The 27581-nt window shown below is 34.9% G+C and overlaps 1 protein-coding gene across 1 annotated transcript in view; it reads left to right on the top strand.

Moving 5' to 3' along the window:
• The window catches only part of LOC123523267 (xanthine dehydrogenase/oxidase-like), a 31642-nt gene extending 10079 nt beyond the window's left edge, over positions 1 to 21563 (top strand). Inside the window, exons 10-32 of the mRNA XM_053549200.1 lie at positions 366 to 454; positions 1322 to 1434; positions 2806 to 2874; positions 3254 to 3404; positions 3706 to 3898; positions 4069 to 4247; positions 6017 to 6136; positions 6605 to 6724; positions 8138 to 8300; positions 9495 to 9564; positions 10508 to 10595; positions 10898 to 10984; positions 12304 to 12495; positions 12728 to 12873; positions 13422 to 13503; positions 13913 to 14008; positions 14897 to 15025; positions 15541 to 15615; positions 15899 to 15951; positions 18867 to 18984; positions 19318 to 19404; positions 19774 to 19941; positions 20287 to 21563. Coding sequence (XP_053405175.1) covers positions 366 to 454; positions 1322 to 1434; positions 2806 to 2874; positions 3254 to 3404; positions 3706 to 3898; positions 4069 to 4247; positions 6017 to 6136; positions 6605 to 6724; positions 8138 to 8300; positions 9495 to 9564; positions 10508 to 10595; positions 10898 to 10984; positions 12304 to 12495; positions 12728 to 12873; positions 13422 to 13503; positions 13913 to 14008; positions 14897 to 15025; positions 15541 to 15615; positions 15899 to 15951; positions 18867 to 18984; positions 19318 to 19404; positions 19774 to 19941; positions 20287 to 20454 — 2756 coding nt within the window. The 3' untranslated portion in view covers positions 20455 to 21563. The remainder of the gene's footprint in view (positions 1 to 365; positions 455 to 1321; positions 1435 to 2805; positions 2875 to 3253; positions 3405 to 3705; positions 3899 to 4068; positions 4248 to 6016; positions 6137 to 6604; positions 6725 to 8137; positions 8301 to 9494; positions 9565 to 10507; positions 10596 to 10897; positions 10985 to 12303; positions 12496 to 12727; positions 12874 to 13421; positions 13504 to 13912; positions 14009 to 14896; positions 15026 to 15540; positions 15616 to 15898; positions 15952 to 18866; positions 18985 to 19317; positions 19405 to 19773; positions 19942 to 20286) is intronic.
• The last annotated feature ends 6018 nt before the right edge of the window (positions 21564 to 27581 follow it).

Raw genomic sequence — 27581 nt, 5'->3', positions numbered from 1 at the left:
TAATATCAATGTTTAAGCACATTGAAGCTTAAGGAATAGGCTTCCCTATAAAATGTGTAGACTTCATGCGCTCAATGCAGCATTCTCGGTATGGATAAGTACTCACTCCTGCCGCAATATGTTTCAATATGATAACATATTTCACACATTTGTCTAAATTTAAAGACGAAAATACTACATGTCATTGAATTAGAACTCAGTATTCGCGTGCTATTAAGTCATAAAGACCATGCGTTTTTAACTTAATTCCTGTATTCTGCAGCATATTATTCAATCTGTTTGTTCATATGAACCCCACAGTCAAAAATAAAGATTTACCTTGACAAAGATTTGTCCATGAACATAATTTATTTCCTTTTTTTCAGCCAAGAGATCGAGAATTGTACCATTAACTGATCTAAAAATCGCAAACAATGAAGTAATTACTGCTATACATGTGCCGCTTGCTTCCAAAGTAAGTATAATGAAGCTTTAACCGTTTTTAATCAAAGCTCTGAAAGGACTGATAGCCAGTGTTTATTGAGCGATATTCAGAGTCAACCGGTACTCCTGACGAATCAACATTTCATTTTGCATAGACCCGTCATGATTTGAACAATGTTGGTAGAGGTCCACTAGACAATGCTACATGCCAAATATCTAAGCTCTGTGCATTGTGGTTCAAGACAAGAATGTTTTTAAAGGTTTTCATTATACAACTCTATGTTAAACTAAGTTTGCCCCAGGGTGGGGCCAATTTCACCCCCAACCCTAACCCCTAACCATAAACCCTAACACTAACCCTAACCCAAAAGCGGAGTGATTCCGAATATTTCGAATGTGAATATAAAGTTCAAAATTTTCTAGAATCCATTGCTGCTTGTTTTTTGTTGTTTAAAACAGTAGTCCTCAGTTGCTCACACACTCACACAATACCAAGATTATAGAAAATAAATATGGGACTATTTTCTACACGTCCAGAATATTGTGTGATGCGGTCATATAGAAACAGAAGGAAAACTTAAACGACGTAAGGTTGAAACCTGTTTGTTGATTTAGAGCTATAGCCAGTTGCTAAAGCACTGGCTAAAAATTATATAACATAACTTGTAGATAAAATGTCATTTTCAAAGCATGCAAGAAAAACTGTAATAAAATGTTAAGTCAGTTTTATTGCATGTTTTAGGAACTTAGGTACATATTTAAAACTGACACAGAGAAAAATAAATGAAGTATACTTAATGCACTAAACATTTTGAATTGGAATTACAATACTGTTGTAATGGTGTTTCGGATAATTTCAAAATTGAACCAAATTTTGTACAAAATTATCTATTTGAAGAATGAATTCAGCGCTTTCTACAAACAGTCAGAGAGAAGGTCCTTCTCTCTCGCAATCGTCAACGCTGGAATGTTTGCCAAGGTAGATACAGAGGAAAAGATCAAAAGCCTGAGGTACTTCTTCAAGTTACTAGTTTAAACGGACCACTTTGGTAAAATTGTTAGGGCCTCACCTTTTTGTGGAAGCCCTGTTGTAATCACTCCGCCCGTCCGTCCGTCCGTCATTTGTCTATGTCTGGAGACCATTTTGTCCGGGTCACGATTTTGCAAATGTTCAAGGGATTTTGTTTTCTGTGACAGAAGACTGCAATAACTCTAACATGCTTGCTTTTCAATTGTCTCCCTTTATTTCTCTAAGCTTGGAATTTATTCAAACTACATGCAAAAAAAATGAGAAAAAAAATGCATTGTTTAAGAACCGTAACTGTATCTTGCGTTTTCTTGAATTATCATTCTTTATTACTTTATAATTTATTTCTTTATAACTCATAACATACGTTTGTCCAGAGAATAACTCCAACTTATCCGAGTAATATGTTGAATGTTCGATCAATAATCTGGGACTATGAGAGAAAGTGTTGTGCGTACGAATCATCAATCTAACTTGCTAACTTGCCTTTTTTCTGTTGTCCGGGCCATATAACACTTTGTAGTACTTTAGGAATATCATTCACATAATAATGAAAAAAACACTACACAAGAAACATACATCTACTTTGCTTACTTTTTTAATTATCTTCTTTTATTTAATTTACACAAAGCATTTTGTCTAGACTCTAAAACTGTCAAACGGTTATTGTCAAACATTCAAACACTTTCAGAACACATTTGAAAGAAAGTGTAGTGTACAGGAAACATAAAGTCTAAAAATTATGTCGAAGAACACGGATATTTTAAAAGTGTATCAATTTTATAGATAATTTTTCTTGTAAATAATAAAATAAGCATACATTGAGCTCTAAACACCTGTTTTGTTTCAGAAAGGTAACATCTTACTAAGAGTTCCCTTTCAACATTATGGCGCAAAAATCTGCTTTTTCCTCAGCGATATTTGATTATATTGCGAAGTTGTTACGTATACAGAAGGCATTTTGTTACGACAATCGCTATTTTTGTGTTATGATGAACATGTTGATACTTTTTTCGTCATAATTTTTACACTCGTGTTGTCTTATGATTAGAGAGTTGATGAAAAGCCTAAAAGCCCATTCTAACAAGTGTTTCTTTTGATATGATGCGATCTTTTTTCCAATGTTAACAACACCCTAGCGGTAAATTATATCTACAGAGTACAGTTCTGCAATGACTAGAATTTTAGTTTTCCGCTGGTAAGTGCTTTTATGTCTTAGTTTATACAGAATAATAGTAAATCGAATTTGCTCTTTCTTACTAATTACTTTTAGATTCACTAGATTCATATTGAACCTTACGTAAAAGAACCCCCTTTATATCCACTCAGTTATTGAAATTTAAAATTGCATTTAGGTTGTGCTACGGCGGTATCTTCAAAGAAGAATATTTGATAGATAAAGTGTCAAAGGTGACAGCAGGAAGGTTTGTATATTCATATTTGATTTAATACATTCGAGTGACTCAGCAGTGTTTAAATGGTGCAATATATACTTTATTTGAATTCTAACTTTAATAGCTGATATGAAGCAATATTAAAAGCTTAAAACACAGTTCTGTTAGAACAGTTATTGTATATATAATAAAATACCCAGAAGTCTTTTATGGCTCAAGTGATTTTAAAGGAAATTACCACCCAGCTATTTGAATTATACAATATATTGTATCAGATGAGTTAGATGAAATAAAGAGTCAAAACGTTAAGAAATATGTCCAGGGAGTAAAAATTTAACACACTGCTAAACATAACAAAGACACAAATGATATAAGGTTACAAAAGTATTACGTTACTCTTTTACTTCAGGTCTTGGGATGACGCTTTATTACACGATGTTCTGGCTACAATAACTGACATACTGAGCGACGACAATGGTCACAAAGTAGACAGCTACAAGTTATCTGTCGCTTCCGGCCTTTGGTTTAAATTTTTCAACAAAATACAAGCAGAACTAAAGGTGCTGACTGGATTTTAATTCATAAATGATTATTTTTGTTTCCCAAATCTAAGACAAATTGCAAGTGCTGATACGTTTTCAAAATATGCCAGTAATATGGAAAACGTAAAATGTTGTAATAATAACTATTTTATTATATGTGATATAAGATATCAACATATACTATTTTATAAAACAGGTGTTATATACGTGTTGCATTGTAGTACAATTTATTCCAGTTAGTCGTTTTATACGTTTAAACATTAACGTGTACGCATATTTTCATTGTATTTTGTAATAATTTGTGATTTATTATTTACAGCTTTGTGAACGTGACGAAGGTTTGGTACGCCCAGTGTCACTACCTCCTTATAGTAGCAGGCAAGTGTTTGATGCTTGTACAGATGATGGGCAAAGTGACGAGGATGCATTAGGACGAACTGTTCCGAACGTTCATTCTGAGGCCGCTGTATCAGGGGAGGCTATCTATGTTGACGACCTTCCTCGTCACCAAAGTATTATACTACAATTAAATTTAGCCTTTATCTCGTTAACTTTACTAAATCTTCAGAGGTTAAGTTGTAACTAAAAGTTGCTTTGTGGTCAAAGTTTCGACAGTCGCGTGCACAATTAAATGCAATGTATACATACTAGAGTTTAGTGCATCTTTATCACATATTTTCAGATGAGCTGTTTGTTGCCCTTGTCATCAGCAGTGTAGCCCACGCAAAAATTCTAAATGTTGACGCAAGTAAAGCTTTGAACCTTCAAGGTGTGCACGGATATATAGACCACAGAGATATTCCAGGAAGAAATGGATTCGGAGTACTTGTTCCAGATCAAGAGCTTTTTTGCTCTGGGGAGGTAAGATATACAAGTAAGCAAGAGGAAAGTAAGTAGTAGGTTTTGTCTTTGCTAATTACCTTCTAGATACGAACTATATTGGGGCTATCTTTGAGTCACGCATGTCCGTCCGCTAGCCCGCCCGCCCGTCCATTATGCGCTCCTGTATCTTCTTAATCGCTGGATTTTCTTTTTATAAAGTATAAAGGTTGGATCATTTGTTAACCTTATCAAGATGACATGAAGATTGTACAACCTAGGTCACTAGATCCAAGATTAAGGTTAAACTTGAGGTCAAATGTCAAAAAGCTAAACGTCGTGTCCACTCCATATTGGAGGATTTTCATAAAACAGCCGTAAGTTTTTCACTGTTGCAAGACGACATGCAGAGCGTGCATATATGTTCTCTATGTCCAAGGCCAAGGCCACTATTGGAGGTCAAAGGTAAAATACCTTAAATTTTGTGTCCACTCCATATCTTCTACACCGGTGGAAAGCTCTTGGTAATTACCTCATTAATACGACGTGCACGAACGTTGACACGGATTACTGTGTCCAAATTTTCTTTCAGGGAAATACCTACATCTTGGATCCGATATTCTTTTTTATATTCGTTTCGATATTTGTTTTCTTTGCAATATCTGATATTTTATCACATGTCTGTTTCCGCCATTTCACGTGACGTCGTTCAAACGTTACGTATCTTCCATTTTACTTAATTATCTTTAAAAAGGCAAAGTGCCGGAACGTTGATAAATAAACTTTTTTTTTAAATTAGAATTTTTGTTATTATCGTGATTTAGTATCATCAGAATAGCATAAACTATGGACCTCATCATGACGACATGCAGAGAGCACAAACCAGGTCTCTAGGTCCAAGTTCAAGGTCAAACTTGAACGTCAAAGATCATGGCCGCAACATTTTAGTTTCCCTTATCAAAACGGTGTCTGTGTGTATTAATCGCCTTTAGTGATAATTCCTTTTCCTTTCAATTCAATTTCAACTCGGTTTTAACGAAGTGTGAAGTTATCGAGTCCGATTAATTTTACGACTTTCACTGATACAACATAGATAGTATTATTGTAAAACCTTCGGGGGAAAATGGCACCTGTGTGTTTTTGGAGGCACTGTTATATATACCACATTTCATATAATTATGTTTATTCGTTTATATCTTGTCTCTTCGAAAATAATGTGCCAAGGAGGCACTGTTATAAATACCAACAAATATTATGCCAAGCATCAATGTTATATTTTAATACGGTTTAATCACAACTTACCGTTCCGTTCAATTCTTCATTAATGGGTTCGGGAGGTTTATCCCTCCTTTCTGGTGTGTATGAATATGGAGAGATGGGACTGATTTTTTTTCCTTTTTTATAATGTGCCTAGTAATTTTTGTCGAAAAGCGCACTGTAGTTCTGAATAATTAAAACGGATTAATTGCAACACGTGAAAGGGTTAGACATAGATTTCAAATAATGTGTTTTTAATATCAACATACATGTTGCGATTTAAATTCCTTTTGGGTCCTTTCAGTTTTGCACATGGAAGAAGGTCGTTTGCAAATAAATGTCAGTGTTGTTTTTGCCTCTAATCGCAGGAATCCTCGATTGTTTATACTTGCTGATGTTTAATATATAAACGTAATTATTCTATGCGCATTTTGGTTTGGTATTTTGAGATTTTGTTTAGTAATTTATCAGTTATGTAAGTATATAGCAGCGAGTAAAATTTAAAGAACGTAAACATAACACGACTTGACGACAAACGGATATACTTTTTCCAGGTATTAGCATTTGGCCAGCCCATCGGTGGTATCATTGCAGAAAGCCGTGAAGTAGCACAAAGGGCAGCTGCCATGGTAACAGTTGAATATGAGGAGATGAAGCCAATCTTAACTATACAGGTGCGTTATTACCACATGTAAATAATTTGGTAAAAGGTAATATTTGTGGACATTCTATCAAAATATTTCTGTCGGGTTTATAGTACCACCGACACACTTAAGGTCGAGTGGCGACTTTCTCCAGCTTCAGGTGAAGGAAGACCCTAGCTGCCCCTCCGGACACTGTGTCAAGTATGGGCGGGCACCTAGATATAACCGCCGGCCTTTTGTTAAATGTGTGAATGAATTCCACGCATGAGAAATTCAACTATCAAGACATAAGCTCAACAGTTAACGTTGTAACGCGTTTCTCTTCTCACTTTTTTAGATTAATCATGTAGCAATTGCTTTGGTGTTACAATGTGTATACATGTATCTGACAGATGAGAGAGGTATTCTCAAAGATCAGATGGATTACGAAATTAAGTTTTTAGTGTTTTCTTTTGGAAACTTTACCCTCCATTTTAAAGTTAATAAATCTTCTCATAGGATGCTATAGAGAACAATTCTTTCTACGGAAAGCCACATCATTTGGTAGATGGTGATGTAGATCGCGGGTTGGCTGAATCTGAGCACGTGATTACAGGAGAATACCAAACAGGACTTCAAGTAAGTCATAAACCGTTTTTTTTAATATCCAGGCCGGTCAAACACATTAATTGACTGAGGGAACCATTTCGACTTTGTTGCGGTAACATCTGAGGGACTAATCCCGAAATTTACCCGTGCGTTTTCCAAACAGCTTTTTAGACATAATACACATTTTAGCAACAACTAATATTAACTGTGGGCTGGTGGTCATAAAAGTTAGAACGTACTTGAACTCGGTGATTTCTGGTCTTTACTACATCGCATTTGTTTCAGAAATGATAAGTTCCTAAGTTATGTGGTTTATCGTAGAATATCCCGTGTACTAGAATCAACAGTGTTAGGAAAAAAATTGTAGCTACTTTTTACGACATGAACTACATTTCGTGTTACGCACCTGGATCATTCTATACATATAGGATGACGTCACTACTTTTTGGATTTGCACGCGCATGGGGTATCGCAAAATAACCGTGGATTGATTTTCCCCTATGTGTATGTATAGGTTTTTAGCTGGTCGTGTTAGATTTCTGTGTAAGATTATTTATAGTCGTCACCAGTAACGTACATGGCACTCATATCCCAATGTTAGTAATTTTATTGGGATTGCAGGGGCTCGAACCTAGGACACCAGGTTTCAAAGTCAGACCGTGTTACCACTGGACCACTGCGTCCGTTCTTTTCTGTATTGCATGGTCCATGGTCAGGTTCTAATGTTCCGCTTGGATAGGTGCTAGGGGCATGACCTTTGTGATCTCTGTCTGTGAACACTACCATTCATGCACTGCTGTGAATTGCGGTCTGGGGAGGGTTTTCTTGTTTTGCCGATTCGAAAGCGTCTTCTGATTTAGTTTGATTTTACTGGGTTAGGCCTAGTAGAGGCTATTACTTTTTTTCGAAATGTGTAACGTCTTTCAATTTAGTTATGCTCTGAAAGAAATCAAGATAATTTTGATTGTTATCCATTAGAGAATATAAATGACGGAGAAACATATTCAGACTGATATTGTTTTTGAACAATATTGCAGTTTGAGAGGGATTTGTACGTAGTGTAACCGAACAGATACAATAGTCATAATTGTCAACCCTATGAAACATGATATTCTACTACTCTATATCAGAGGTGGTTAAGGTCGCGGACTTCCAATCACTTACCCCTCACTGATGTGGGTTATAGCCTCACTCGAGCCCTTGAATTCGTCATGTGAGGAAGCCATCTAGCTGGCTTATGGAAGGTCGGTGGTTCTAACCAGGTGCCTCCTCGTGATGAAATAATGCACGGAGTAGCACCTAAGTTCTTTCGCCAACATCAAAATATGGAAAGCCGCTATCAGTGCGATGTTAAACCCAGCAAATCAAAAGAAAAATTACTCTTTATCATTCTTCTTACCAATAAACATTATCTTACTTTACCCGTATTTCTTATTTTGGTAGGAACATTTCTACCTAGAACCTTTTGCAGCACTGGCATTACCTAAAGAAAACCAGGAGATGGAGATAAATTGCACCACTCAAAATCTCAAAGGAATGCAAGCTGAAGTAGCTGAACTATTGAAAATTGCGCAACACAAAGTCACATGCAAAGTGAAACGCCTTGGTATTTTCTTTTGATATTTGGTTGAATCTCGAGTTCATTCACTGTTAAGGTCACTTAAGTCAAAGGCTAAAAATAGATATTGTGATCGGTCGATGTACGTCCTCCGTCCTCGGTTCTAACTTAATCTAGCAATGCTACTAAACTATATTCCTTTCCAATTTCATATGCTTAATCTATTTATAACACTTCAAATATAGCTTCCTAGCAGACCTCTGATTGCTACGGCAATGAGCAGAATAAGGCAATCATGACCCTCTCCTATATTAATGGATGCAACAAGGCCATGCAGATGCTTATGAACTTTAAACTTAGATACATGTAAAATGCCGATTTTACGTTTGACATAATGGTACAAACTGCATGGGTAATATTTTTCGCTTGAAATGCATTGATGCTGTCAGCATTAAAACTGAACAAAGACGTTGGGTGAATTGAAATGGATTGCCCCTCTTCGTAATACAGTAACAGTTAATTTCTGACCGAGTTCTATTAATGTTAATTACACGAAACAAGTTCAAAAAATTAGCAAATTTCCATATCCACTCACGTTATACTGAATCAGATAGTATGCATATACTTGAGATTAAAAGACAAAATGAGCCGTGCCATGAGAAAACCAACATAGTGGGTATGCGACCAGCATGGATCCAGACCAGCCTGCGCATCCGCGCAGTCTGGTCAGGATCCATGCTGTTCGCTAACAGTTTCACCAATTCCAATAGGCTTTAAAAGCGAACAGCATGGAGCCTGACCAGACTGCGCGGATGCGCAGGCTGGTCTGGATCCATGCTGGTCGCAAACCCACTATGTTGGTTTTCCCATGGCACGGCTCAAATATGGACTAGACATCAATGTATGTTTCGACAATGAATAAAACTAAAAAAGTGTTGGTGTTCAGTTTCTATTTTGCGGCAAAAATAGAACCAGCAACAATGAGAATATCGAACGTTTGGCCAGATTGTCCTTTTTAAGGTTGCATGAAGAGACACGGAATATGCATTTTCTCTCGTGTGCACTTGCACAAGTCTTTACGTGCAAGCATTTGCCTTTAACGTATCTTCCCTGTCTGTACCTTTGTAGTTTTTCAAGTGAATGCATTTTCTAACTTATAGCTGTTACAAGTACAATATGTTTGTGATATCTATCAATGTTTACGTCTTGTGTACTCATTAATGGTTATGCAATATTTGTTAGGTGGCGGCTTTGGTGGAAAGGAAGCTCAAGTTATGTCAGTAACGGGAGCTGCTGCACTTGCTGCGCTAAAGTAAGCTTTACATTTCTTTGTTATGCATGCAATTTTTAATATTGTTTCATGCAAGGAGGTAACACAACATTTTCAGACAGTAGATAAAAAAAGTTATTTTCACTAAATCAGGTTAAATGTATATTGTGTCTCTTACAGCATTTAAGTATTGATGATTTATATTGAATTATTGTGTTAACAGAGAAGCAGTCTTTAAAATCTTTATAAAGCAAAAAAAAATAAAATCAAATTAGAATCTCAGCATGTAAAGAAAGTTAGATCCGGTTCAGTTTTGTTGAGACGTAAAAGATCGTTAGAAATTTCCATATTATTCTTAGATAACTACTTATGATCATGTTACTGCAAAATATTAAATGAAAGTTTGACATTTGGTGTAAGTTTGCCCTTTTTATAAACGTCACTTAGTTGCAGAAAACTGCAATTTTAAAAGCATGTCATGACAAGAGACCACTTGCAAACTTATGAATACAATTTATACTGATATTTATATTGATATAATCATTGAATAATGAAATGCTTAATCAACCTATTCTAAATTGACTGCATCCGAATAAATTTTAAGCGTTCTGCATTTTCCTTAACCGAGAAAAACTATCAAAGTTTGTCTTGCTACCTTCCCAGAAGGAACGAACATCTTTCACTATCTGTAGAGTCAAGCTGTGTATATATTGTTAAGAAATACTGAAGTCACTTGCCTTTCACAGCTGTAGAACTGTTTCATGTGAGACGCCTTCCCGCCAGCTCAAGGAATGTCTTTGGTTCTATCCAGATGTCTGCCTTTGGTGATATGGCTCCCCTATCAAAAGCGGGAAAGTCGCCATATGACTTCTTATTTTGTCGATGTGAGGTAAATTCCAACAAAAATCTTGTTTAGAGATTTTAGTTATCACGCGTGGATTTCTTTCAGGCTTTTATACGGTGTACTTTAATCTTTTACTTCTAGAACGAAACGACCTGTCCGATGTGTGCTGCCGAGAGCAACGGATATGATTGTCACAGGAAAGAGACACCCCTTTCTCGGGAAATATAAGGTTTGAAATAATATATATGTGACTTAGTCTATACATAATTTATTTTAGGTCGATTGTGAAGGAAGTTCTACAACTTATATGAATCACTCTCGACACCTCATTCCTGATGGAATCCATCGCCACTAGGGTATATGTGACTTATCTCGGTAATTAAAGGCGTAAATGATAAGACTAATTTTGAAAATATTTCAATCTGTCTTTTTATGTATCAAAATTAACCATTATAGCTTAAATCCTGACACGAGTCAAATAGATATGCAAATCGTTTACAAATAACGTAATGTATGTCTCCTCTAATATAGGTTGGCTTCAACAAAAATGGAAAAATCACAGCATTAGATCTGAAATTATACAGCAATAGCGGATATTCTTTGGATATGTCTGGTTTGGTAAGGACGTCACAAGATGAATAATATAAATATGAGTAATATTTTGGTCAGTGATAACTATTTTACAATAATCGACCATCTATTAGTATAGAAAATGTGCCCATCTATGTTTTTGAAAAGTATGAAACTTTGGTGAATGCATTATATTTGCGAAGCCGAACGGACCTTTTTGGAAAAAATATATACATGAGATGCTTTTTATCTCGTAATCACTAGGTGTTTCCTCGTAATTACGAAATATTTTTTCGTTGTAACGATATGGTAAGCATTTACTTATTTACTGCATGATTGTCGTAGGTTTTATAGATTAGTATGTATATATATTTTTATATTATATATCATACTTTTAGGGTATTTATTTGATAGAAATATTCAAAATTACATAAGACCGTTAAAGACTTGTGACGCATTTCAAAAATGAATGTAAACTCAACCTCAAGGGATAGTAGAAAAAAATGAAATAAATATCAAAATCGATACAAGTTGAACACAGTGTCAAAGTATATGGAGTTTTCAATCAATTTCTTCAAAAGGTATATTGAATATTGAATAAAAAATAGATTTCTCTTACGTTTAAAGAAACATAGATATTATAACATTTCACAGTCGTTATCTGTTGAGAGAATAAATGTTAATACACTTTATTAAGTTTTATTCTTGTTTAAGTTTCCGCATCTGTATTCTGTATTGTAAATCCTTCCCTCCGCATAAATCCTTCCCTCAGCAGATTCTGCGTCGGTTTATAATCCACTTCACAGTAGAATTGAATCGCACTATCTACACAGCAATGACTAATCAAATATGAATGCAAGAAAATAAGTAGCTTTTTTACTATGGAATTCAAGTGCTACAAGCGACTTAACACAATCATGTTGTTTTCTTGTTATTCCATGACAGAATGTGGGTAGGATCTAAGATCAGTTTCAGTTTTTCCACTGAGGAAAAATTAACTAACTGTGGATAACTCAAATTTGAGAATTCATAGTCAAAGTCACTGATTATCGGGTTTCTTCTGCTTGCAAGTGCTGGGCACTCAAGTAAAAATGTTCTAGCGTTATGGCATTTTTCAAACTGACACTGCTAAATGCAAACACATTTTGATTTTTCTGAATACATTAACCATTCAACTACGTTGACGTGACTGAAGTAGTTTTACGTAAACAAATGAAAGTGCTCTTTTTTAAGAATTGATGTATTTAAAAAATATTAATCTATAATCATAGTACTAAAAATGTCAGTTTGATAAAAACGTTAGGCTGACTAAAGTGAAGTACTAATATAGTGTATACATTTTGTACGGCATTACACTTTCCTTACAGATAATGGATGTCGCTTTAAAATCATTTGACTCGGGGTACAGGGTCAAAGACATTCAGGTTGAGGGATATTTATGCAAAACAAACACGCCTTCTAACACAGCTTTTCGCGGATTTGGACATCCACAGGCCGTGCTCGTTATGGAAGATATCATATTTCAGATCGCTACGACACTAAATCTTAATTCACAGAAGGTAAACGATTACCTAAAGGGCACCTTTGATCTAACAGACTGATTCAAAACTTACCTTTTCATACGACACCAACTGCTTATTTCAAGATAACGGTGTCATTCATTTCAGTTTAAATAAATTCATTTATAATACTAACCGCATATATATTTAACAGTATGAATCGTGTTTTCTTTTTATCTTTTAAAATATGTCGGGTTAGCATATTAACATGTGCATTTTTCATATTTCAAAGGTTCGGGAGGTCAACCTCTATCAAGAAGGGGAAGTGACACCGTATGGAACAAAACTTGTGAAATGCACATTACCAGAGCTTTGGAAGAACTGTAAATCTAACAGTAATTTTGAAAGTCGCCTAAAAGACATTGATGACTTTAACAGGTAGAACCTGCTCATAGAATGACATTTTGCTTCATTTCAGTGTTTGATGTTCTGAATGGCATCTCTACAATATATATTTGCATAATATCCATGATCCCATTTTTTTTCTAAATGACCATAAATAATAATTTAAAGATTGTTTTTGTAATTTCTCTTTTTAAGAGCGATCGTATTTTATATGTAATTGATCGATATGTTCATTGTATGTGCAACAACTGTAGGCGAAATAAATGTGGTCGCAGAAACGTCATTTCACCTAGTAGAGATCAAACTACTCTTGACCAATTTCACAAACTCCCATACATAAAATTAAACGCAAATATATCTATCATTTTAAGGACGACGGGTATCATAGTAGTATATCAACAGAAATTCTTGCTCAGTATTTGAAACAGCTCCGCATCTTTTATTTTTACTCCAGCAGCTTCTCACGTTGAAACTTTCGTACAATTTGGACCGTTACAAATCTGAAGCCTGGTATTCAAGCTAGATTTATTCCGTGGCTTCATTTCTTTAATTTTCGATTTCACGTTTTCTCATTCTTGCAGGGACAGTAAATGGAAGAAAAGAGGAATCTCCATGACGGCATCAAAATATGGCATTGGCTTTGGCACTGTTTTTATGTACCAGGTTTGTAAGATACTTTTGCAGCCAGTAATGTTGAACAAAAGTGTAGTTGAGTTGTTGGACATTTCATTATCTCTCATAAACAGACTCAGTTAAACCAAAAGTGCTATTATTTTACTGATTTTCGTTCTATGCGTCCAAAGGGTCTTTCAAAGATTTTATTTATATATCAGTAAGGAGCGTTTCAATTTCATTTTGTTTCGTATTTGACTGGCACAAATATCCTGTTAACTTATAGAAGCCTTGTTTAAATGTTACAGTGAGATGGTCAAGTTGAATGAAGTTTAGTTGAAATATTTAGAAAGATGTTCTGGTTAACATTTACAAAGCAAAAGAGCTGCTGATTCTATCTTCATATGAATTCTTGTAAAATTTCGCTATAACGTAAACGCAGCCTTAAAATATTTTGCAGGGGGCTGCACTGGTTAATATATACACAGACGGATCAGTACTTGTCGCCCACGGAGGGATTGAGATGGGTCAAGGTCTCAACACGAAGTTGATACAGGTAAGTCTGTAAACTTTAGTTACTGCCGTTACTTTGGCTCTGCTTCTTGCGTTTCTCGCCAACGAAAATGATACAGTCGACATTGTATTAAGAGACCACCCAAGGGACTGCTAAGAAGTGGTCTCTTAATGGAATGGTCTCTTAATGAATTTCAGTCAGATGAAAAGGAAAGTTATTTTTAACTGTTAATGTAATTGTATTTATTATGAACATACATATATGGTTTCAAAATCTGTTTTAACATTGTGAACACTTTTCCAAGTCCACAAACCACAAAGTTATGGCTAGATTGTTTGTCAGTTCGACTGATACAAAGGTTAATTGCATTCAGTCACGTGCAAAACGTACTCGCTAATTACACAGATAAAGAAATGCCGGGTAGAATTTTGGTACCCGGTCGCTTAATAGATACTTTTGTCGAATATTTTACCTTACGGGACTACATTAATGTGGTCGCTAGTCGTTTAATAAAAAAGTCGTTTAATGGAATGAATTTATATACTGAAAACGTTCGGGAGGGATTTTGACTGGTCGCTTAATACAAAAATCGCTTAATGGAGGTGGTCGCAAGTACGATGTCGACTGTAGTATATTTTTATAAACTAAATATGAGCATAATTTAGGACACTTGCTGGACCCAAACTCAGAAGTAATCTTCATTTTCTCACGGCCAAGGTATGTGGAAGATACCTTACACTTGTATCAAACAGCGTATATCCTTAACTTTTCTGCTGATAAACTTGCCCTTTCCAATTTTAATACTTAATGTTTAACCCATACCTAGCTAAATTTGGTATGAATTTAGGTGAACAGATACAAACAATGGTAAATAATTGTAGGTGTCATTGCTTAAAGGCATTCGTACTTTAGTTTATAATTTTTACTCAGGTTGCTTCAAGCGTTCTTGGTATACCAAAGGAAAAGATCCATACAGTTGAAAACAGTACACGGGAGATCCCAAACGCTATAGTTACCGCAGGTAGCATGGGCACAGATCTTTATGGTCCAGCTGTCAAGGTTAGTTTAAACTTTAAAATCTATATCTAAATAAAGGAACATTTGCAAAAATATTTGTGATGTAGTAGTTAAGACTATAATAAAAATTATTCAAACGATAGTCAAGGTTGTCGAAATGAAACGATGGCACTGTGTAGCATATGAAAAAGTTCTATGGTCCATTTGTCAAGCTATTGCAGCGTAAGACTCGTAATCTAAACAAATGCTATCATTACAGTTGGTAAAGTCGTTACAGATTGTAAAGGTAAGTAACTGATAAAAATGGTACAGGGACATTGAAATCATTTTATTTGAGGTTCACATTGATTTAATTCAGTTGAGTATAAAACAAATGATACATACAGTAAATGTCTTTGTCTGTTGGTATAAAAATAGAGCACATTTTTACGTGTCATCTGAAATGAAAGTCTTTTTATAAATCACAATTTATAGATATTAACATACATACATATCGAAATTTGAGCGTTGTTAGTACTATTAACAATTTTTTTAATTCTTGATTTGATCAATAACAGGACGCCTGTGAAACACTTAACAAACGACTAAATCCTTTAAAGGATGCAATGCCAGGAGTTCCATGGGAGAAACTGGTATGTAAATTGGAATTGATTTCATGTAAAATTTGAAAACGAAAACCGTATACCATATATGACATGATACCTGTTAATAATGTTAATGTTTGGTGGAATAGTGACACTCGTTCGTTTACAGTACTACTGACTGTTTTTCTTTCTTTTAGATTTGTACAAAGCAATTTACATCTGAACAGAATGTATAACCTGTGAATAGTGTATGACGTTATATCATGCGAGATATTAACCCTGCATTAACAATTTAAATAAATATGTTTAACATACGTAGTTTATGTTACAGATATTTACAGCCTTTTTCAAGCGTATACAGCTCTCGGCTACAGGATTCTATTGGTACTGTAACATTTACTATTTGTTTTGCTCTCTGAAGGTAGATCATCCGTAAGCGTATTTTTCGTTAGATTACGTTTTCCCTGTATGCGATATTTCAGTATGAAATGAAAATAATTCTTTTATACCCGAAGAATGCCGACTAAGCATACGTGACTTTGTGATCTCATGGAAGTTGCCGATCATTATTACGACTCCACTACCTTTCCATCTCCACCAACGGTCCGTCATAGTCAAAGAGAATCATAGTTTGGAAATGTATCTGACTGGAAAACTATTCTTTTAAGGTAATTGTACACATTCCGATAAAATTCATTTACAGTGTAGAATTTCTTTAAACCCTAAGTTTTCACAATTTTCGCAAATAAAAATTTTTCGCAATGTAGATTTTGATAAAACTTCTCACAATCGTAAATAAACTTATGGTTCCTGATATGCTGAAATAAAATGTGTAAGTGCCTATGATTATTTTTAGTTTGTGCCCATATTGAAAAAAGATTCACATATTACACGTTGATTTTAAGACAATATATGGAATAATTTCATCTGTCGAACGTTTTAATATCTTATTTTATCTTCAGAAAGATAGAAAAGTTGCCATAGTGAAAAATTTACTCATAGGATGTCATGAATTCACGTTTTTCATATACGTATACAAAGCCCAGGCTTTATTTAATGACGCTCCGCCCTTACTTCCGGTTTATTAAAAGTGCAGAACTACCTTAATTAAATATTACTATAATGACATTCAGCATTTTCCATCGGCATTATATGGTAATTTTTAGCTCACCTGAGCAATGCTCAGGTACGTTTTTGCGATCGCTCGTTGTCCGGCGTCTGTCTGTCTGTCGTCTGTCAGTCAACATTTAGCTTGTGTATGCGATAGAGGCTGTATTTTTCAATTGATCTTCATGAATTTTAGTCAGAATGATAATCTTGATAAAATCTAGGCCAAGTTCGAAAATGGGTTATCTGGAATCAAAAACTAGGTCACTAGGTCAAATCAAAGAAAAACCTTATGTATGCGATAGAGGCTGTATTTTTCAATTGATCTTCATGAAATTTGGTCAGAATGATAACCTAGATGAAATCTAGCCCAAGTTTGAAATTGGGTTATCTGGGGACAAAAACTAGGTCACTAGGCCAAATCAAAGAAAAATCTTGTATATGCGATAGAGGCTACAGTTTTCAACTGATCTTCATGAAATTTTGTCAGAGTGATAACCTTGATAAAATCTAGGCCAAATTTGAAAATGGGTCATCTGAAGTCAAGAATTAGGTTACTAGGTCAAATCAAAGAAAAACCGTGTGTATACGATAGAGGCTGTATTTTTCAGTTGACTTTCATGAAATTTGGTCAGAATGATTGCCTTGATAAAATCTAGGTCGAGTTTGAATATGGGTTATCTGAGATTAAAAACTAGGTCACTAGGTCAAATTATAGAAAAATCTTGTGTATGTGATAGAGACTGTATTTTTCAATTGATTTTCATGAAATTTAGTCAGAATGATTGCCTTGATGAGATCTAGGTCATGTTTGAATATGGGTTATCTAGAATCAAAACTAGGTCACTAGGTTAAATCAAAGAAAAACCGTGTGTATGCGATAGAGGCTGTATTTTTCAGTTGACCTTCATGAAATTTGGTCAGAATGATTGCCTTGATAAACTCTAGGTCGAGTTTGCATATGGGTTATCTGAGATTAAAAACTATGTCACTAGGTCAAATTATAGAAAAATATTGTGTATGTGATAGAGACTGTATTTTTCAATTGATTTTCATGAAATTTTGTCAGAATGATTGCCTTGATGTAATCTAGGTCGAGTTTGAATATAGATTATCTTGGGTCAAAAACTAGGTCACTAGTTCAAATTATAGAATAATCTTGTGTATGCGATAGAGGCTGTATTTTTCAGTTGATTTTCATGAAGTTTTGTCAGAATGATTGGCTTTATAAAATCTAAGTTGAGTTTGAATATGGGTCATCTAAAATCAGAAACTAGGTCACAAGATCAAATCAAAGAAATACCTTGTGTATGCGATAGAGGCTGTATTTTTTCAATTGATCTTCATGAAATTTGGTCAGAATGATTGCCTTGATAGAATCTAGGTCAAGTTCGAATATGGGTAATCTAGGTTCAAAAACTAGGTCACTAGGTCAAATCAAAGATAAACCTTGTGTATGCGATAGAAGCTGTATTTTTTTATTGATATTTATGAAATTTGGTCAGAATGATTGCCTTGATAAAATCTAGGTCTAGTTTGAATATGGGTTATCTGGGTTAAAAAACTAAGTCAGTAGGTCTAATTAAAGAAAGACCTTGTGTATGCGACAGAGGCTGTATCTTTCAGTTGATCTTCATAAAATTATGTCAGAATGATTGCCTTGATGAAATCTAGGTCGAGTTTGAATATGGGTTATCTGAGGTCAAAAACTAGGTCACTAGGTCAAATCAAAGAAAAACCTTGTGTATGAGATAGAGACTTTATTTTTCAATGGATCTTTATGAAATTTTGTCAGTATGATTGCCTTGATAAAATCTAGGTAAAATTTGAATATCATCATATCGTCATCTCGGGTCAAAAACTAGGTCACCAGGATATATTTAAGAAAATACTTATTTAAACTCAAGAGACCACATTTTTGGTCCAATCTTAATGAAAATTGGCCAGAATATTTGTTTCCATGAAATCACTAGGTCAAACAAGCTTACACTGTTATGGTGTTTTTCTCAGGTGAGCGACCTAGGGCCATCTTGGCCCTCTTGTCTCTTGTAGCGAGGGAATGTCGAAAATGCGTACAAGGAATACGTCCGTTATATTCCAATACCATCTACTGTTTAAATATCTGTCTAGCTAGCAAGATGTTTACAAAATTACATAGTCGACAATATTCTCGTATTCTCCTATAATTCTAGTCCACAGAAAGAAGGAGATTTTGATATTGTAAAGAAAAATGGATCTCCTTTCGATTATTTCACTTACGGAGTGGCTTGCACGGAGGTGGAAATTGATGTCTTAACTGGGGAATGCCAGGTAAGAATCATCATTATGGAAGTTTGTTAACTATAATTATCATCTTTGGTCCATCCGCCAGGGTAAATTCTAAGAATTATACATTGAACTTTAATGACTAACACCTGCGTCCTCTTGAACGATTAATAGTAACCTAATGTGTTTGTCGGCATTCGTTTTCCGACACAAGCATACTAGCAAAGCTTGACTGCTTTATTGTCTTATGGGATAACACTCTCCTACCACTAGCATGATTAAGGTAATGTTGTTCCGAGTGTCTAAATTTTATTGCAACATTTCTCCTATTCATATCTCATAATCTGTAATCTAAATTTCAACTTTTAATTATAACAGGTATTACAAACAGATTTACATCTTGATATTGGTAAGAGTTTGAATCCTGCACTAGACATAGGCCAGATTGAAGGAGCGTTTGTCCAGGTAAGATGTATACTTGAAACGGAATGAGTTTGCATTATATATAGATCTGCTACTGCTCGTTTCTAGATAACATTGTCTTTGATCATGAGAGCTACAAATACTGTTTGAGAACTTTTTTTTTTATTTTGACACACTTAGTACCATTAGTATTCTTACGATTCAATTAGCCTACAAAAGGACTTCGACACCATTATGGTCGGCTCGGTAATTCATCGTGTTTAGGTGTTTTGTACATGTTGTAATTTTGCCAAGTTGAACGGAAATTATGCCACTTACAAACTATAAAGAATGATATCTTTAAGTGACAATAAGTATCTAAACAGTGCGATGTTTGTCTGGCTGGTTATCACAATGGGTATATTATTTCAGGGACTGGGAATGGTCACTTCAGAAAGCATGGAGATAGATGAGAAAGGCCGCATTAACAACTGTAGCCCTCTGAGCTACAAAATACCAAATGTTAAAAGTATTCCGCGGAAACTGGCGGTGAACTTGATTAAAAATCACGATATTGTGACCAATATCTATTCGTCAAAGGTTTGTTCAACAGCTTTGTCAGTGATACACTACCTTGTTTCATCAAAATGCTACTATACGTTATGCAGTGAATAAATGATACCTGTATATCAAATTCTACATTCATCAGAAAACATTTACAATCTATATTTTGAATAAAATAAAAAAAATGTTTAAATGATTGTCCTTCGAAATCTAAACATAGATTACATTGCCTATCATACAATACTTGAAACAGGCTTGGTCCACCTGATTCTGTTTATAAGCGTTTAACAAAGGGTATTATGTACAATATCAGTTTGTATAACATTCCTGAAAGATTGCTGTATGAGTACATACATGATAAAGATGTTTTTGTTGTTACAGTCTGCTGGAGAGCCGCCATATATTTTATCCCTGTCGGTCATTACTGCAATTAAAGAAGCAATACTTGCTGCACGTGCTCAGATTGGCAAGATCGGATACTTCCGGCTTGACTCACCAGCTACTGTGCAAAGGATACAGGAAGCGTGTGGACAGCAAATCAAAGTTTAACATTTGGGATAAAAAACTGCTTATGAGTAACAAATGCATGTAATCAGAATATTCAAGTTTGACGTTTCAGAAGAAAATGAGATCTTCTTTAGAATTTGAATGTATTCATAATGTGCTAGAAACAGATATGATGAACAGGGACTAAAGCGATTCCTTTTTATATATATATTGCGAATGTAGTATTTATAGAAAATAAATGGTCTCTGACCATTCGTAAGATCAAATCAACATTTTTTAATTCGTATCTTATAATAATGATATACTTTATTAGTTTGATGTACGTTCATTGTGTTACCCTAACGCCGTTTCGTGAACCTATCTTGCTGTTGCGTATAAACAATATTTGTGCCCTTTTCGCCAGATTGCACTTGCAAGCTGGCCTGGCGTCATTCACAAAAAACATTGACAAAATGACGTCGTTCGAACACATGTTTTAATATGTGACGTCAAAAAAACCCCATAGAATTATAGCTCAAACTAACTTTTCTGACGGTGAAAGTGATCCGGCGCAAAATACTTTTTTTCCTTGATTTTAGATGTTTTAAATAAAATCAGGAAAGGAACTGTATCTTTATCGCAAGGCGCATTAAAATTAAAAGTGGGTAGGTCTTTTGGTTCTTCTTTTTATATGCTGAAAAGATCGATATCTTTTTATATATTTTTTTTCAATTTTCGGAAGCCATTAAATGAAAACCACTTACTGCTGTGGCCAGCTTCTGTATAAATGTAAATATAGGAAATTAATGTCATTTTGTTGCGTTTACTTCGGTATAAACCACTTCTTCAAACCATTCGAAAAACGCTTGCACGGTGATTTAAAAAACGATGCATATTTAATGGTCAGGCCTGAAACAGTTGGCACAATGAGTGTGCGATGACGAGACAGTTAGGGGATTTCATAACGATTGGCCGTTAAAACATCTGACTCTAGTGGCAGACAGGTTTGATTGTTACATTTTTTTTAATTTTTATTTCAGTCTCATTCATGTACGGAGTATACAACATAAAAGAGAAGCATGACAGATAAAATATACATGACCATTCATTAACTGAATTATAAGAGACTTACACATACATTAAAAAGATAAAAATAAAAGCTACAAAACTGATTTAGCCTTGTTAATTTCTGTAATTTGACCATGTCTTTTTTGTTTATCAAATTCTAAAATGATATATAATGAAGCTAAAACAATGTAAAAATCCCAAACATTTAAATGGCTCAACGGTCATTTAATTAACATTTAGGTAAATTCATATATACAAACACACATGTATATATATACATATAGTATACCCGCATAAACACATATATATAATACAAATACAAGCACATGCATATATGTACACACATATACACCTATACATGCATATATATGCATTAAAGTATATGTCCTATTATACAGAGTATTTGATATATTATTTACATCGTACAATATCAGTGATGTGTTATAATCAAACATCTCAGCTCTAGCCCTTTTTTTTTGATGTTTTCTTATATAAAATATTAAGAAGTATGTGTTAAAATCTTCTAAATTGATCCAATCATATGAAAATTGATTCAGTCCTATACATATGCCAACATTAACCCTATGAGTGTGCTAAGATATTTGACCAAACATCCTTCCTGTTAAAATAAAAAGTTTAGTTTCTAGTAAAAACAAAATAAAGACAAAATCTGTCCCTAAGACAGCCACTGCCCGACTATTCAAATTGATGTCCCAGAAGCAGGAATATTATCCTAGATGCTAAAATATCCATGGAGTTTCAACCCAGTATCTGCATTAGTTTTGGAGAAAGTAACTTGCATTCAAAAGCTCAAACCAGAACTTTTGAGTTCAAAAGGGGACATAATTTGGCCAAAATGCACATCAGACTTATGGGACCAGATGCTATAACCTATTTTTATAACCCAGAGGACACATGTGATGTTTTAGTTCAATATCTGCATTTGATTTGATGATAGTCCCTTACAAGCAAAACTTTAACCAAGATTTTCCAAGTGCCAAAGGGGGCATAATTTGTACATGTCAGTGTTATGGTACTTGACCCAATAAGGCTAGTAATTTACCTAGAAAAAAATGTTTCAGAGCTATATGACTGTAGGTAATAGTTATATGTACTTGCATCCATAACTTTAACCAGTATTTTCTAGTTCCAACAGAGGGTATAATTTGGCCAAAATACATGTTAGTTATGGCACTTGACCCAGTGAGGTTAGTGATTGACCTAGAAAAAGAAACGTTTCAGAGCTATATATTTTTAAGTGATAACCATATGTACTTGCATGCAAAACTTTAACCAGACTTTAGTAAGTCCAAAAAGAGCATAATCGTTCGCTTCTTAATTGCTTTGTCTTGCCAGAACACCAGATGTGGATTTTATACTTTTGAAATACTAGTAAATATCTGAAGATGAAATATTTTAGTGCAGTATAGCTTTTGGATATCTTTAAGTTTACTGCATCTAAACACATTAAGGGAAACACAGTGAAAGAAACAGAAAGAAATCTCAATGAATATTCTATTAAAACAAATTCATTCGTTAGATTATTAAGGTCATGTAAAAGTAAATAATTTTAACGTAAAGTAACCTTCATAGTGCTTCATGAGCTGTAAGTTTCGCCAGCTGTCGGTGTATACAGGGAGTAAAAGTGCCGAACTTTTTTTTTCGAACCAAGCATTAGATACAAATACAGTACATCTTATTTTATTTGTACATATATTATGAAGTACATCGATAGTGTATGATATAAAACATTTTGTACCTACCTGAAAAAGATATGATATCACAATACGCAGGACCGGCTCCAGAAATATTTGGCTATGGGGTGGGGGGGGGGGGGCACCAGTCTAGAACGAAGACGTAACCACCGAAGTAAAGGGCCGACAGCGATAGGTACAGGAGGGGGGTTTTATGCTATGTTATGGGGGACAGGGGGTCTCCCGCACCCCCACCACACACACATTGGAAATGTTTGAAATATAGCTATGAAATGGTGACGTCTTGTGCATTTGTAGTCTAAATTTTGAAGTAACGGAGAGTTTATTCCCCTCTTGGCGGGGAGGGGAGAGTGGGGTCAAGGGGCTATCCCCCTGGAAAATTTTGAAATAAATGTATAAAATTATAGACACTAGTGCGTTTCTAGGTCTAAATTTTGACTCAAAATATTCATTTGCCAAATAGTTGAGTGCATTTTTGATAAGTAAAGGTCACTTCTGAGCCAACTTGAGTGGGGGGGGGGGGGGGGGTCCCTGGAACCGGGCCTGATACGCATCAGACTTGCATCTGATTTCAATTTATCTATATCTCATGAGAAGATATGGATTTATATTTTGATAAAGATGAAAAATGATTATGACAGTAAAAAAATGCGACTCTTCGGATATCAAACCTAGACCCCTAAAATGCAAAGACTATAACTTCTTACACGGCTACTAAGGCAGTATAAATAGAGAACGATAACGAAAACATTATCGGAAAAGTCGATTATGTCTTTATTGGTAATTCAGAGTTTACTTCATGGTAAATCAGGGCTTTCTTTATAGTCAATACGATTCAAAAGTAGTACAACTATTTTGTCACGGATAATGGTTTCACTACCCGATCCTCCTTTTCTCAATAGTATAAACATTTAACAAGTTATTGTTACAAATACCGTGCGAGAGTAGTACATATTGTTATTATATAGTAGTCGCAACTTGACCGCGATGGTTGACCTTAGGCTGATTATTCATATCGATTATTTCATTGTAGAAATCAAGGGTGCTTAGGGTAGCCGTGTATATTTATATGGAATTAATTTGTTTACAGTGCAGTATCAAAGTATTATACTTACATTTGATCAATTAAAACTTTCAAATACACTAATTTATATTTACACAAATTTATATTTCCTTTTTCTCGTGCAGTTCGTCTTTTACGTACACTCCTTTTCAATAATAGGTTGTGCCTTATTATGTATTATAACGCAAAGGTCAACCATCGGGGTCAAGTTGCGTCCACTATACCATATATTATATACTAACATTTAGGAGCAATCTGACTAAAGTACATCTCCTATTACGCTACGCATAGGATCTGAAAACGACCTATTCATTGCCTCGTTCTGACGGCCCTTTCACTAGCCAATCAGAGTCTAGCTTACAACATCTTGCAAATCTACCTGTAGCATTGACTTTTGATATTTACAATTCTTATGTCGTAATGTATCAGATAGCCGGTTAGCTCAGTCGGTAGGCCACTTGCTTTGTAAGCGAGAGGTCCCGGGTTCGAGTACTGGAATAACTGCATATTTTTCTTACTCTTTGACAATCGAACAAGTCGTCTGATTGAATAACATAAAAATAGTAATAATGGAAATCCAAAATATACAGAAGACGAATGTGAATGGGTCGTTCTCAGATCTTCGTTTAGAAGATCAAGAACTTTAGTCAGATTGCATTTAGGAGTGAACTGTCGCTTTTATTAATAGATTTGAAAGGTTACTGGAATAAACCACTTCAGTAAAGGGGTACCCTACCTTTTTGTAACTTATTTTTGTAATAAATATTTAAATGACTGCCTTCTTCGACAATTAGACGCCGCGGTGCAGTGGTAAGTGTGACGGCTCTAGAATATAACTTTTGCGAGTTCGAATTCCAACGGAGATCAATACTTTTTTCATTTTATATTTTTTTCATTTTATATTTTGCTAACATACATTTTAAAATGATGATAATGTTTAACATTTTGCTATTTTCGCATATAACAGGTTTTTCAAAAAATATCTTCTTGACTGTGAATTATTCAACATGGTTGACATAGCTCTTTACAATTTGGTCATTCAACTAGCTGATGACACTGATTCGGAAGAAACCTACACCGCCAGCGAGTGTGAAGATGCTCCATTGGACGCGTGTGTTTGAAATGTATTGAATGTATTGAAATTGTACGAATGAAATTAAAAATGAAATTGAAATGATCAAATAAAATGAAATAAAAAAACATGAAAAATGTAAGTAAAACAAATTCAATCATAAAACAAATCGCCCTGTGTGGGGTTCGAACCCACAGCCTCCTAATCGCAAAAGTTAAATCACTAACAAGATTCCTCAATTGTACCAACTGAGCTACCGATGCAGTTTCAATTTGTATATAATTTGAAATATATTTATAGTTTTAAAACAGTCAAATATCTTTCAAACCCTTACTTAATAAATGGAAAAGTCTGGAAAATCCAAATCTCGAAAATGAAAGCGACAGGTCACTCCTAATAATACATGTATTGAATTATACTGATCTGTAAACCCTGCCTAAATAATGAACCGTTCCATTATTATACTTATAACAACAAACAGCTAATGCTTGACGCCGTTTTGGTCGGGTTTTCCGAATTAGGTGATAATGAGTTAAAGTTCCAGAAAAGGCATACTAGTACATTAAATAACCCCCAAATTCATAGGCAATATTGAAGTAAAAGAGGAAAAAAGAAACAGACAGGTAAAAAAAATAATTAAAGAAATAAATTGGTGTAAAACGTCAAAATAAGAAAAACATCATTTTCATTGTATATATCCCTTTGAACTTGACCTTTGACCCCGAAATCAATAGGGGTCATTTACGCATCAAGACCAACATACGTATGAAAATTCAAGGTCCTAGGTAAAATACTTTTCCATATATTGAGCGGAAATAATGTTCAATGTTTACATCCCTGTGACCTTTATCTTTGATCCTGTGACCCCGAAATCAATAGAAGTCATGTTCACATCAAGACAAACATACTTATGAAGTTTCAAGGTCCTAGGCGAAATACTTATTCAGATATTGCGGAAAACATTTTCAATGTTCAGGTCCCTGCTACCATTGACCCAGTAACCTCATTCTCACTTAGAACTAACTAGGGTTAAAGGGGATCATTCTGGCCAAGTTTCTTGAAGTTTGGGTAAATAGTTGTGAGAAAAATTAATGAACAAAAAGGTTAGGACGAGACTCATTCTCCCATTCATCCATCTGCCCGGACAGCCGTAATCAACAATCCGGATTTTTCTTCGAAAACCAGAAAACAGCCAAAAACATCACTGACCTCAAAACCGAATTATAGTTTTAGCTCATCTGATTTTTTGAAAACAAAAGAGAAGTTATTGTCATCACTTTATCGGCGTCTGTGCCGGCGGCGGCATTGCCTGGTTAAGTTTTATGTATAGGTCAGCTTTTCTCCTAAACTATCAAAGCTATTGCTTTAAAACTCACAACACTTGTTCACCATCAATAGCTGACTATGTACAGCAAGAAACATAACCCCATCCTGCTTTTTGCAAGACTTATGGCCGGCCCCTTTTGGACTTAGACAATATCAGATTTCTTGATTTAGTTTTGTTTAGGTCAACTGTTCTCCTTAACGGTCAAATCTGTTGCTCTAAAACTTTGAGCAGTTATCCACCATTAAAAGATGACTCAGAACAGCAAGTACCATAACTCTACATTGCTTTTTGCAAGTATTATGGCCCATTTTTTGGACTTAGAAAATCATGGGTTGGACAATATTTCTTTTATACAGAGACAAAAAAATCAGATGAGCGTCTATGCCAACAAGGCGGTGCTCTTGTTGTATAATTATCATATCATTGGGTTAATACAATGAAATATAGAAATAAAAACTAGACAAGCCGCATTGATCATTCTTGATAATACTGCTGCGTAAAATTCCATTTGAGACAAAATATCACTTATTTGGATGTCTACCTATGAGTCCTTTATAGCTCCACTATTCGGAGAATAGTGGGGGGGGGGGGGGGGGGGGGGGGGGGGGGCTATACTACTCGCCCCGGCGTTGGCGTGACCCTTCTTGGTTAAAGTTTTTCGGCAACCTTTGTTTTTCTGTCATATCTTTGTTACTATTGCTTATAACTTACTGTAACTTCACATAAACATTGTCCAGTATACAAACAATGTATGTGTATGGGCTGAGACCATTATACCCAAGGTCAAGGTCACCAAGCTGTTATACTTAGGTTATTTTTAAGGTTGAAGTTTTTCGGCAACCTTTGTTTTTCTGTCATGTCTTTGTTAATATTGCTTATATCTTACTGTAACTTCACATAAACATTGTCTAGTATGCAAACAAAGTATATGTAGGGGTTGAGCCC

This window comes from Mercenaria mercenaria, chromosome 8 (assembly GCF_021730395.1).
Source record: "Mercenaria mercenaria strain notata chromosome 8, MADL_Memer_1, whole genome shotgun sequence".
Lineage (NCBI taxonomy): Eukaryota > Metazoa > Mollusca > Bivalvia > Venerida > Veneridae > Mercenaria > Mercenaria mercenaria.
This window is presented reverse-complemented; position numbering and strand designations above follow the sequence as displayed.